This window comes from Candoia aspera, chromosome 1, assembly GCF_035149785.1.
Source record: "Candoia aspera isolate rCanAsp1 chromosome 1, rCanAsp1.hap2, whole genome shotgun sequence".
In the NCBI taxonomy this organism is placed as follows: Eukaryota; Metazoa; Chordata; class Lepidosauria; order Squamata; family Boidae; genus Candoia; species Candoia aspera.
Window position 1 is genome coordinate 91001997 of NC_086153.1, and position 13931 is coordinate 91015927.

Sequence of the window (13931 nt, forward strand, 5' to 3'; positions counted from 1 at the left end):
GGCTGGCTGTTTGGCTGGATGGAGAAAGGGGTGGGTAAGGATTTTTTCCCCTTTCGGTGACGCTTGGTGTAGGATGTCGCTTGTTGTGGTGGCACGGTCTCTCGGGGAGAGAAAGAGTGAGCTCATGGCCTCCTGTCATATGCCCCAAGGGGGAGGGGAGGGGGAGATGAAAGGGACTCTTTGAAGCAGAAGGCACTACTGTTTCTCTCGCCCGCTCACTCCCACAGCGCTGCATTTCTTTTCGCTGAGGAAATACTGGATTTCGACGGGGCGCTGGGCTGCTCTGACGGCGGGGGTGGCCTTCGCCTCGTCCAAGGGCGGTTCTGGCGTTCGGAGATGCGGAGGAAACGTTGGTACCCGAAGCTGCGCCCTCCCCGCGTTAAAGTACAAACTAAAGTTCATTTCATCCCCTCGTTTTGGTTTGCGGAAATGCGCTTGACTCTTTGCAAGGCAAAACCAAGGAGCAAGCAAGGGTTTCTCTTAGGGTTTGATAGGGTCCCCTAATGAAATCTTACCAAGCCTTACCAGACTTCATTGTTTTTGTAAGAATGCCAAATTCTTCTTGTGCAATTTTGGGTAAGAATACAAGCAATTCACAAAAATTCAGGGTAAGAACACTGAACTACTGTAAGGTTTCAGAATAAGAACGCTGAAATCTGAGACAGTTCGGTGTGCGTGAATTCTTTTCCCCACCTGAATTATCCTGCAAAATAACGCACCTGGCATCTGAAAAGGTTGCTCATTGATGGTATACATTTTTCCACAAGTTTTGCTTGTACAAAAGCTCATTGTTAGAACAACCAGTAATTATTATAATATAATATATAATTATGCTGCAATTTTAGATTGCCTCTGCATAAATCTATATAGAAATAAGCTTCTTAGCTGTGCAACTCCATCCTCCCAAATGTTGCAAGCAGTGTGGCTAAACCCTCAGGTGGGATTAGTAGTACCATGGTATGGGTACCATTTCTTATATCAGTGACCTAGCCTGATGATGATGATGATGATGATGATGATGATGCTGTTGATGGCGGCAGCAGCTGAGTCCACCTGGTCAGCTCCACATGGACAACCAATTGTATGGAAGAGCTTACGTTCTCAATGTATTTGAGAATGACAGATAAAAACTGGCCTTTTAGATATCCTAGCAAAGTGCTATTTAGGAAGTACTGTTGACTGCATTAGAATATAAGGATTAGTGTATCACTAGTTCTCAGGCTTACCGGTGTCTCAAATACCATATTCTTATTGTGCACATCAATATATCCATATGTATTGACTTTAACATTCAGAGCCTTCTCTATAATTGCCTATGTTGTTTGGAATGTACCACTCCTGAGCTTGGAAATACTCACCTTTGAACAAGTTTTTAAATATTACTTTTAATTTATTTTTGAAGTATTTAGTTTAAACTTGGTTTTATGGGTTTATCTTTTTATTGTGAACTGCCAAATGATTTTGATAGTCACTGATATGTAAAGAAGGGATGGGATAGCAAGTAAACTTTAATTAGGCTAAGAAAGTAGAGACAGTCTGAAAACTATTGGTTTGCAATATTTATTATGTTGATGCACAGTCTATCCAACTAGAAAGGCAATGTCAGTCAGGTGACTTGAATTTAAAGAAGATTGGCCTATTAAATTCCTACTTGCTTTTTAACAATGTCTACTAAAAATAAATAAGCAACATAGCTATAGTAACAGTATTAGAGAGGTTATACTGATGCAATTATTTAATTAAAAACTTATAATGCTAATTCAGCATGATGATGTTAATTCATTACTTAGTGTAGTTTGCATTGATCTGTCCTGAAATGTTTATCTGGATGACAATTGATTTTTGAACTAAATATGAATAAAGCATCCACATCAACTACAGTAACAATTTATCAAGAAATTATTTGTCTCTGTTTCTACTAACATGTCTATGTAAAATGATAGTTATCAAATAAGCACTAAGCTTGTCCCTATTGATGGATATTACTTTAAATCATTGCTGTGTCTGTTGACTTATGAAAACTGTGCCACTAAACATTCATATAGATATGCTGTTGATTAATATAGCTTTGTTAATTGTTCTTAACTTTATTTCTTCCTTAGGTTCATATCTAAAACTATGATTTTAAAAGACAGCTAAGAAGTTAAATAAATATAGCTTCCCCCATAAGCAATTGAAACCATCAGATAAGTTATCACATGTATCTTCACAATTACTTAGGTTCTTATATATATATACATTTCCTAGTGACAGAAACGCAAAGTGGTCTACCTGAAAAGCAAAAAATGAAAATAAAAAAGGTTTTTAAAATACTTTATTGTTTTTAACTTAGCCATATTTATCTTATGTCCAGAATTAAAAGGTTACAGGATTTTATTTAAAAGTAGAAAAAACACAAAATCATTCTGTACACAGTGCAGAACACCACCCAATGGTGTGTAAGTATCTTATTGTGCCTTCCAATAATTAAATCGCTATGTGTTCCATCTTCCTGAACACTAGAAAGACTGCACATTTAATGTGTAGACATTCAGAGACCTAACTTTCCAGATGCATTTCAACAATCATATATAGTCTGTAGTATTTTCAGTATGTAAAATTGTTGATTATTTCTTGAATTCATAAAATGTCTAAGTTTTAATGCATTACAAATGTTAAAGCCCTTGCATGTGTATATGTGTAATTCCAGTCTAGTTGCTTTTCAACACAGCTGTTGCAATCCACCTTCTAAAACAACTGCATGTCATTTACTCCAGAAATGTACTCGTGGAGTACAGTGTTAATTTTATACTTTCCTTCATCTGGTGCAGTTGTCTGGTGAGCTGTTTCAATATCTGTTCCATTTAAAATTTATGCTGTTACAATTAATCACTTGAAGCTCTGTTGTGCTTGTAATGATTGCCTCGCTCTGAGTTCTTCTTGCTTTGTTTTCTAAAAACACAATAGAGGGAAAAAACCCTGACCAGAGGAATTTCTGTGTGCTTATTGTTGTTTGGTCTCTTCATAAGGGGGCACTGGCTCCTGAAAGAGCTGAACATGGTCCTCTTCCACGGATGCCTTCATGGTGGCCTCCTCATAGGACGGAGGCAAGCATACAGCAAGAAGGGCAGTTTCAGGCAGGAGAGTGGAATATTGGAAGCTCTGCTCATTGTTCCAGGGTAGCACAGAGAGAAAATCTGTCACATCATGCTCTGGAAGGGACTCTGGGAGGTCAATGCTGAAGATCTGAGCCTGAGGATTGCGGCGTTGGCAACGTCTGTAGAGGAAAAGCAACAGGAATGCCAGGAAGAGCATCACGGTAGCTGGTAATATGATGCATAGGAATGGCTCTATATCTTCTTTGGTCGAACTTACTTTATGCTGACTCTAGTAGAAACCAAGACAAGAACATGTATCAGACCTTTGCTAATTTAATTTTATGTGCATCCTGCCCGTCATAAAAACATCTCAAGGCAGATAACAGCAGTATCAGTAAAGCAAAGCAATAATAAAATCTGCTGTTTTGCAGTGTGCACAACAGAGCAATTATGCTGCCACAATGAGTCCTCCAAACAGGACCTTGCACTTGAAGCCATTAGTGGACAGCTAGGACCACTGAATGTAGCAGAGCTTAACACAGCGGAGAAGCTGCACACAGAAAAAGAATATTAAATAGCTTTAATAAGCATGTTAGAGAAACATAGGTTACTGATCTTACACACTCAGCCCTCCCAAGCATAAAGAATTACACACTTAGACAAAGTAGGTTTAAAATAAGTGGTCCTTGTGGTCCTTCCAGTGACAAGGTTTTTCCATCATTGGTCTTGGATGGGGTTGCACTGCCCCAGACGGACCCGGTGTGCAATCTGGGGGTCCTTGTAGACTCACGGCTCCTGCTTGAAGAGCAGATGGCAGCCGTGGCTAGGAGGGCCTTTGAACACCTTCGGGTTGTGCTCCAGTTGCACTCATTCCTGGACTGGGAGGCTCTACTCACTGTCACTCATGCCCACCTGTCTGGACTACTGCAACGTGCTCTACATGGGGCTGCCTTTGAAGAGCATTTGGAAGCTTCAGCTGGTGCAGAATGCAGCTGCACAGGTAGTAAGTGGAGTCGGATATTTGACACACGTAATGCCTCTGCTACAGGAGCTGCATTGGTTGCTGGTGTGCTTCCAGGTGCAATTCAAGGTGCTGGTTGTCACCTTTAAAGCCCTTCATGGCTTGGAACTGGGCTACCTAAGGGACTGCCTTCTCCCAGTTGTTTCTACCTGTCCAATTCGATCTGGTAGATTGGGCATGCTACAGATCTGTCAGCCAAAGAATGTCAGTCGGTGGGGACTAGAAGGCATGCCTTTTCAGCCATAGCGCCTGCCCTCTGGAATATTCTCCCCTCAGAGATCAGGATGTCCCTGACTCTGTTGGCCTTCCGTAAGGCCATGAAGGCCTGGTTATGTGTCTGGGTCTGGGGCCCCGAGTGTGGTAGTGGTCCCATTTCTTGGTTGTATTAACATCTTACATTGTTTACTTGGCAGCCATGTATATTTATTTTTATTGTAATTGTTTTAATTGTAATTGTTTTATTGTTTTATGGTTTTTATTGTTGTAAGCTGCCCAGAGTCACTGGTTGAGATGGGAGGCTATAGAAATTGAATAAAATAAATAAATAAATAAATAAAGTAAAAAGAGGCTTACTGACTTTATTCTCGGTTCAGTTACATCCATCTTCAGTGGAAAAATGAAGTTCCTTGTTTCTTCTGTTCTTTCCCTAAACATAATGAACTCTTAGCCTTTTGGCTGCTAAGAGCTGCATACAGATAGGGGCAAGCACATGGCTTTACGCCCAAGATGGAGAGAGAAGCAAAGATGGTGAAGAAGGAGGATGGTGAAGAAGGAGGAAGGATGGTGTAGAAGGAGGAGAGAGGAAGTAGGAGTGGGAACAAACAGCTTCCTCTCACATAGAGTCTGCATCCTAGAGCAACTCATAAATATGCTAACATGAGGCATGCTGATTTGTTAACATCTCCAACAGCACTTACAGAAAATGCCTCTACCTAAGGGTGGTCCGTCCCTCCTTCCCTCCTCTTCAAGTCTCTGAGACATAGGTTGGCATTTAGGACTGTCCGCTATCACTCAGGAAAAGCTTGTTATGGAAGTTCAGAGGCTGTTTGAAAATAGCAAGTGGAAAGACACTGTAGCTTCCCTTTCTATTGCCAATAATTCTCGCCATCAAAACCGAAAACAATGGATTGTATCTAATGTTTGCTCCTGCCAGCAGGAACAATCCTTGACTGGAGTTCTTTTAAAATAACATCTCAGACAGTAGGAAGTAAAAGGAGGAGTATCCCACAGCACCACCTCTTATCCCATTTTACAGCATCCTTGAGCATCTGTAGCAACATTTGCTACAGATGCCCCACTTTGCCCTTGTGCCATTGGAAAAGCTTCATTGAATCAGAAAGCTTCCCTGGAAGGGAAGGAAGGAAATGAGGCTCCAAACCAGTATGTTTACCTATCTTATATTGCCTCTACTGCTATTTGTCTCTATGGCTATCGGTGGGATGGTTTAATATCTCACTGCCTGGGATTTTTTTTAAGCCTGATGTCTTTGTATGTCCCCTTTCCAAAAGCAAGTACAGCATGTTTCTGGCAAGCTGCTAAAGTCTTGTGCACCCTCTTCCTCCGTACAATTTCAGTAGTAGCTGTGCAGTGGGCATTTGTGGGGAGGCCAATGCAGGATGCTCTGAGATGGGCACATGGATGCAGCTGGTGCATCGCACATCCTTGTATTAATTAAATTTGGTGAAGAGGGTTAAATTGGTCACATCCCAACATTAAATCCCAGTCCCTCCTGCCATCCTCCTAGCTGATTTTGGCCTTAGAGTTAGCAATGGTGTAAAATATGAAGAAGAACACAACTGATACTTCGCAAATCTATTTACAATTCTTACTGAGTCATATAAATGTATTATCTTATAACTTAATTTATCCTCTTCCCTGCTCTGAATAAACCATGCTAGGAATAACTACAAGAAGGTATTTTAGAAATTACAAGAAGTAATTTAGAATCATCGTTCTAAATTACTTCTTCCCTCATTTAAGTGCCCTCTAATACTTTCAAAGGCTAAAGGCACTTAAAAAACTAAAAACAGGACAGCTGGTGAATGCTGGTAAAAGCAGCTACTAGTTTTGCTCCTAAGTAAATCACAGTTTTAGTTATTTATCCACTGTGATTTTAGTAGGGTGTCTAAATTACTTTAAGAGACATCCTTTAGTATTCATTTCTTTTAACCTTATCTTCCTGTCCCACTTTAAGAAATTTATGCTAATAGCCAGAGGGATTTTTTTTTGTTAAATGATCATTTAAGCATGATAAAGGTGTCTCTGTTTGTGAAAGGTATACATGGAGATGGGAACCCTTCTGGAGAGAATTGCGGAACTTAATTGAATGGAATAGGACACCACGCTTCTGAGAATGTAAGCTGCCACATACTTTATAAATATATTATTGCATTTTGTACTGTCAAAACAATCTAAACAATTTAACAAGCAATAGTTAATTGCCTTAATAGATTTGACAAGGCCATGGATATTTTTATTTTTCATCTTGTTTTTGTTAAGTTTTTATAGTTTTGCATAGAATGCATACAGTATTTACATTTAACCTTATTTCAGACAATTGCAGAGAATAAGGCCCATGTTTGCTTTTTGAATGCTTCACTTCCTTGTATTAAAACATATAGGAATTATTATATATAATGTATATAAGCATATCAGTTTCATGACAAAGCCATGCTAGACAGCAAATAATGATTTCTAGTCATAGATATTGGGGGCAAATGACAACACAAACTCAGCCCCTTTTATGCTTGCATTACAACATTGGGCATACAGAAGGACGTACAGTACATAGACGTCATTTTGACAACTGTTAATTTGTTGATGTGATATGAATGTATTTATTTGTATGCTATGGTATATATTAATGGTGTATGTTCCCTATACTAATTGATTTTTTCTGTGGAGTGAATTCTCTATAGTTTTTCTGTGTTAAGTTTTGCACCAGAGCTTTGCAATAAATCACAGCTGTTCGAACGCTTAACCCTTTATTTAGCATTTGGCTTGACTTGGCAGAAGACTCTCAGACAGATTAGATTCTTTATTACTGATAAGAATAAAGTCATACGTGCAACAGTAGATTTGCCCACTGCCATGCAAGGATATCAGAGCCTCTTTATATATTTATGTTCCAGAGTTTAAATTCCAGACATTTTCCTTTCACTCTTCCAAGTTAATGGATACTTGGCCAATCTTTTGATGTCCTTCAAAAACATCTGAAATATGTATACATATCGCTTCTCTTTAGCCTGGGAATAAATAATTCTCATCTTACCATTTTCACCTTTTATACAAGAAGCGTATCATGTAAACAAGAACCCAGCTTATTGTGGTGTTAAGCTGGGACATTGTTTAAATGGAGAAGGTGTCACTAGGAAGGTAAGGGGAAATAAAAAATTGACATTGCTTTTTTAATGGTATACTCAATACATATTTAATGGTACATACATTGCAGATATGGTTATAGTGAATATCAAATATTGCAATTTTTTAAAAAGAGTCCTGCTTGTACTGCCATTAAATAAATGCTTTGTAACAGAAAAAGTAAACTGCAAACATTTTATATTTGATTCTATTTTAGTATCATTTGAAGCCTAATGGTATAATGTAAATAGGATGTATTCCAAATTATACTTAAGTGTATCTTGTATACTCTGGTTTTTATATCTCATTAGGGAAAGGATAAATTAATCAATATTTCCAAATGCAAGAGCAATGAAAACATTTGTTGCAGATTTTCAGTATGAATCATCAGTTATCTTTAAATATGCTGTGCTTTGTAGAAGAAGAAATGTATATTGTAGATTGCTTGTCTATTTAAAATGTTGATTTTGCATTGGAGTTTTTATCTGGAGAGTTGAAGGCAGTTTGAAAAAATGATCATACTGTAGAGTACAAACATTCTGCTTGAATCCTTTGGTAAACCAATTTTCCAAAATATCTGTCTCTTCTTCTGGTTTCATTAATCTGCAAAAAAGCATCTCTTTCAAATAAATTCTATTAAAAGATTTTGCCTGATTTGCCCTGGATTTCCTTGTATGGAACAAGCATCACCATTTTAGAGTGCTCTTTATTTACACCTGCCCCTGCTGCCTGTCTTATGTATTCTGGCTGATAAAAAATAGAAAAAGAAATCAGATAAGACTGATGTTTTCTCAGAAAGAGATAGAATTCCCTGATTCAGTAATAAGTAGGCACAGCATTATAGACCTTTGTACTGTATAATACTAAGAAAAACCTTTTGATTCGTATGATGTTCTACCATTTGCCTAACCAGTATTCCAGAGTTAATGAATGGGAATGATACATGTTCATAGCCAAATTTACAAATTCACCACAGCAGTGTCTTGAATGTTCTCCTGTGCACATTTATGAACATATGAGTGTTCCTTTGAACTTTAAACAAAAGCAGAGAAAAAAGAAAAAACAAGAGAATGGAGTTTAGCTCATTATGGTAATGATACTGAAGTCGGAAGCTATTTCAGTCGCAAACAGAAACAATTTGTGTATATGGTATATTTAAATATACTGTATGTAGATATGAATCACCATATGCAGGTTCAAAACATGTTGACTCTAGCATCAAGTAATGTTATAAAAATATAAATGAGTAATCACAGATTTTCCATCACAGACCAAACTCGCTCAGCATCAGCTCCAACACTACTTTTTTTTTTTTTAGTATAGTGACAGTTTAGACATTCAGATGAATGCAATCAGATATGGGCATAATCAAACAATGAAAAAATATATGCACATGTGAATGACCATGAAATAATGCAAATGTGAAGAACCATGCTTATGCTGAGTTGACATCAACACAATAAAACATTACAATCATTTACTGTCATGTTACTGCCATTACTCTTCTGGTCTTATAACAACAATTTATTCTGTCTAACTAGCAGTCTTAGAAACATTTAGAAGGAACAAGTTCCATTCAATATTCCAGTGAACTCAGTGGGACTTACTTCAGAGTAGACATGCAGAGAATTACAATGCCAGACTGCTATTGGTTTTATTTTTGACACAGTACAACTAGGCTCTTATTTAAAGAACCAGACTAAATTACTTTGCAGATTAAACAATATTAAGAAAAATAATTCATTCCATGTAACCCTCAAAATATCTTTTAGACTGTCTTCTTGTGTTCAGAGGAGTCTTTATTTCCCTCCCCTTCCCCCTTTGCCACTTCACAACACTACGAGAATAATATGCATGATTTAGGAAACAGACTTGCTGAATAACACTTACTCTAACATCAGTGAAAGGGTCTGCAGAGACCAGGTGAAAGAAAAATTGAGAATGAGATAAGAAATAAAATGACAGATTCAAAAGCAGCCAAAATTTGCAGTTAAGGTCAGTTTTGAAGTAAATATTTATATCACTTTCTGCAAACATTTTTCTCTGCTGGCGAAACAGAGGAACAATGGCATGGAGGACAGTACAATTTACGTAAAATAAGGCATTTCCCCCATGTCTATTCCACAAACCCTTTTTCATCCTGAAATGAGAAATCTTGAAAGAACAGAATTGCAAGGAATATGAAGAGGAGAGGTGATACAAACCTGTAGCTCTGTTTCCACCAATGGCATGCCTGGTTCACTGGTCAACCAGTCATAGTTTCCCCTATCAGCATGTCCAAATTTCTTCCAGCTACCACTGCTCAGAAGCCACCGCATGCTTTCATGGACGTGTGGATCTGTTCCTTGTTCTTCCTCTTCAGCTGTGGTCTTCTTTTGGGTTATTTTTAATAGTGTCCCCCCTCCTTTTTTTCCGATACTAGGCCTAGCTAGGAATGCCTAAGCTGAAAACCATGCTGATATTCTTTCCTGTTATTGGCAGCAAAGGAGGAAAGGGCAGAGCAGCGACCAAATGAATCTCGGACGCTATTTTGTCTTCTAACTCAATCTCTCTGGATTTGCTTCAGTGGCCTACATTACCAGGGAAGCTGGCATCAGGTATCAGGGAAGAGATAGCATTCCGATTGGATGGTTGCCTGCATTAGGATTGTTAAAGGGGAATTTCCGTGACAATCTGAGTGCACATGGTCCTAACTCTGTGGATAAATAATTGTCTACATTTATAGCTTTAAATATATTATATATATATATATAAATATAAATAAATAAATAATTCGGGTGTGGTGAGGAACAGAGCACCAATGTTAAAGACAAATAACAAAATGCTTACTTCTCCCTAAGGGTTAAGGAAATATTTCCACTCGGATGCAATGTAAATAGCAAAAGCAGGTGCTTTTAGGCAGGCCAGGGCATAGCTGAAAGCTGTTCTGAATTATTTAGAGGTATTAGAATGTAGAGGTTAATGATAAATCCGAAAAGAAGCTGCTGCTAGAAAAGGCTTTGGCCACTGAGAAGATATGATTGCTTTCAGCGACACATCTAATGCGCTTAATTCTGCCCTTTAATCTTCCATAGCTTTTTGTTAACAGATAAGTATCATTAGATTTCAATAATTTAATTATTCAAAGCAAAAAAACACAACAACCCTCCAAACTGGTTTTCATACTCTAAGACTGTGTTGAGAGAGTAGTAAGATGTTAGCATGATCACCTGATGGTTCTTATCTTTCTTCTAGTTCTCCCTTGGCTATGTTCTGTAGTTAATGTTGTTCAGGAAGGAATTGATAAAATTGTAATGACACAAAATTATGTTCTAGATCTTATTAGCAAACAGAAAGCAAAGAAAATCATCGTCCAGTTGGTATCCAGGCAAGGAATTCAAATGTGAAATTGCTAAGGTGTTAAAGATATGTGACATAGTATATATGGTATCTACTGTATAACTAAGATTAATGTCTGAACCATGAGGACCAGAAATGGCCAACATAATACATTTAAAAAGGGGCAAAAAAATAATAATTCCTTATTTTATATACCGTATGCTAGAAGTATACTACCTGAAGTATCAAAGCAGTGCCAAAGTTTTAGATACAGCCTTCATAGCTGCCATTAAACTGTAATTTTGGGATGGAAGGAAAAAATAGTAAACATACAAATAATATTTCAGCTGAAATGAATTAAATTTAGGTTTTGGCATGGCTCAAACCATTTCTTCGTTCTTCCTGTGCCTATATATAGAGTGTAGCCTTTAAATCCAAAAAATATGATGTATCTCTGCTATATATGCTGACGGGGGTCTCAGCCAGTAGTTGAGTGACCATGAAATGTCAAGTGACCTTGAGTTATTTATAAAAATAATAAAGCTGGGATTAAAAAAATAAAAAAAAATCAAGTGATTTGTACAGCTTATATACAAATTAGATGGTGAAAGCAAAAGAACATTCAAAATGTTCTTTTGAATGTCTCTGCATTTTCATTTAAAGAGGACTGTTTGAATGTTACACCAAGGAACAGGGAGACAGCTTATATTACCAAATGAATACAATTCCGCTATTTTAATATTGGATTAAACAATGTATTAGCCACCCCATCTTTCTTTTCTTTTTTTATAAAGCTTTATTAATTTTCAAGATATAAATAAAACACAAAATACAGAATATAGAACAGATAGAATACAAGTCTAAAAAAGAAACAAGGGAAACTAAAACAGCACAAGAATAGACAGAAAAACATAAAAGACAGGTGACTTCCGACCTTCTCCAACACAGGTATAAAAGCACATAAAAGTTAATCTCTTGCTATTAATTAAACATTTAGTAACATTATTTCTCTAAAATCAAACCATTTAATCATCAAAACCCAAAATCAGAACTTCATTTTTTTTTCCATTATGAGCAAATAGTCCAAAAGCAGCTTCCAAAGAGAAACAAATCCAGTTACAGTATTTTCTCTTATCAATGCTGTCAGTTTAGCCATTTGCGCCAGTTCCATTAACTTAATCATCCAATCCTCCATTGAGGGAATTTGTGCATCCTTCCATCTTTGAGCATATAAGAGTCTTGGCTGCTGTTAGCATATATAAGAACAGAGTTCCATGTTGCTTCTCAAGCTGTTGGTCCATCAAACCCAAGAGAAACAGCTCTGGTTTCAATTGTAAGTCTACTTTGAGAATCTTTTGAATAATAATATATATTTGATTCCAGAATTTCTTAGCTTTTCCACAAGTCTACCATAAACGTTAGAAAGTTGCTTCACCCTGTAAACATGTCCAACAAACATTTGATACCCATTATACATTTTGGGACAACTTATCAGGAGTTAAATACCAATAGTACCTCATTTTATAAAAATTCTCTTTCAAATTATAATTCAAAGTAAATTTCATACCTTTGTTTCACATATTCTCCCATTGTTCAAGCATAATATCATATCCAAAACTCTTAGCCCATTTAATCAACCACCCCATCTTTCTGTCCTGGTGTATGTGCATTATTTTCTTTTGTATAGTCTCCCTAAATCTACATTAGTAGCAGCAAACCTGTTTTTCCTTCACTCCATCATTTACTTGAAGTTGCTTCACAATTTACAAAGGCATGCTAATCACGCTGTTCATGCTGGGAAAACTGTCAGCATGTTACATTTATCTTCCCATTAAACCATACACTGGACCTATTAGCCCATTCTGTTTTCTTAGTCATGAGAGAGATATTACTTTCTTTAGTGCCTGGGGGAGGTCACTGTAATTCACCCATCAACCGCAAAGGTAGGTGCTCCTCTGCTTTTTCCCAGTGAATTTCAAAACATAATTTACAATTTAATATAAAGGCCATAAGCAAGTATATCATAATAAATAATTAATCAGCTGCTGAGTTGGGCATTCTGCACTCCCCAGCAGTAGAGGAAGATGCCAAAGCACCTTGTTTTCCCCCATTGCTGGGACTTCGTTATCTCTTATGCTTGCTACCATCCAACCATCTAACTAGGTGCTTGTCATGGTACCATTCTCCTGTACACTTGCAGAAGGAGCTCTCAACGGGGATGGAAATAGGCTACCTGCAGGTATCAGAAGGGCAGCAGGTTGGGGAACAGGTTAGCAGGTGATCAGAAGGGTAGCAGGTTGGGGAATAACAATGGGAGAAAGTTCTTGTCCTTTTGATATAGCCTTCTGAAAAGTCTTTGATTTGATCCATTATAGTCCTAGTATCTGGCCACCTCTATGGCGATAGAGACAGTAAAGCCCAATAACTGTTTGTCCTGGATAGAGATTCAGTGCAATTGATGATATGGAAAGTCTTTATTCCTACCTATTATTTTTTATTCTGAGAATCCTACCTCACTTGAAGCTAAGTGTGGCACAAACATACCCTCACCTCTTCTTCTTTTTTCTCATGATGACACCTTCATTTGATCCCCAGTCCATATCTGGGCAACCTTAAATTGTCCTTAGCTGCACCAATGATAAAGTATTTCCTCCTTATTCTGACACAGATCTACCATGGATACCATCTTACACACTTCACCAACCAATCTGTTGTCGACACAATCAGATGACTCTTAGGAGTAGGAAAGAACACTTCAGGGTGTTGTGCAATATCCCTTCCCTTCTGGTCTCTGAGCACTGTCTTCCAAGGCCATTCAGTCTGGGGAAGTGGAAGAGTTGATCTCTAAAATCAGGCTTTCCAGCTATACTTGCCTGCTCTATCAGCCAGTCCAGGTGGGAAACCTGCATCATCCTGAACAGCAGAAGTCCAACAATGGCAACAGGGGTGCTGTACAATGAAATAGGGGAGAAAAAGCTAACTCCCACTCTTTCTCTGCTGCCTCATGGCACAACTATCCCTGTGCCTATCAGCTGTTGTTTAGGCTCCCTTTGAATATACCAATGCAAACAACTTGTGCAAAACCAGAGTGATTTTTGACAGATGACTAAACCCCCATCTGTCCACACTTACAGCTCCCATTTATTAAGGAGAGT

General features: G+C 37.8%; 1 protein-coding gene across 1 annotated transcript; it reads right to left on the reverse strand.

Annotated features, from left to right (window-relative positions):
• Positions 1–2868: 2868 nt before the first annotated feature.
• SMIM28 (small integral membrane protein 28) lies at positions 2869–10102 on the reverse strand. Its single transcript, XM_063309454.1, has 2 exons — positions 9663–10102; positions 2869–3366 (listed from the first exon to the last, which is right to left on the reverse strand). The coding sequence occupies exons 1-2, from the start codon at positions 9774–9776 to the stop codon at positions 2983–2985; spliced, it is 498 nt and encodes a 165-aa protein (XP_063165524.1). The 5' UTR covers positions 9777–10102; the 3' UTR covers positions 2869–2982.
• Between the last annotated feature and the right edge of the window lie 3829 nt (positions 10103–13931).

What these genes read in the sequence shown, in the direction of transcription:
- SMIM28 (XM_063309454.1), bottom strand. Translation starts at nt 9,776, where the DNA reads ATGCGGTGGCTTCTGAGCAGTGGTAGCTGGAAGAAATTTGGACATGCT. An exon ending in TGGTGGAAACAGAGCTACAG is followed by an intron (nt 3,367 to 9,662) that starts GTTTGTATCACC and finishes GGTTTCTACTAG; the next exon opens with AGTCAGCATAAAGTAAGTTC.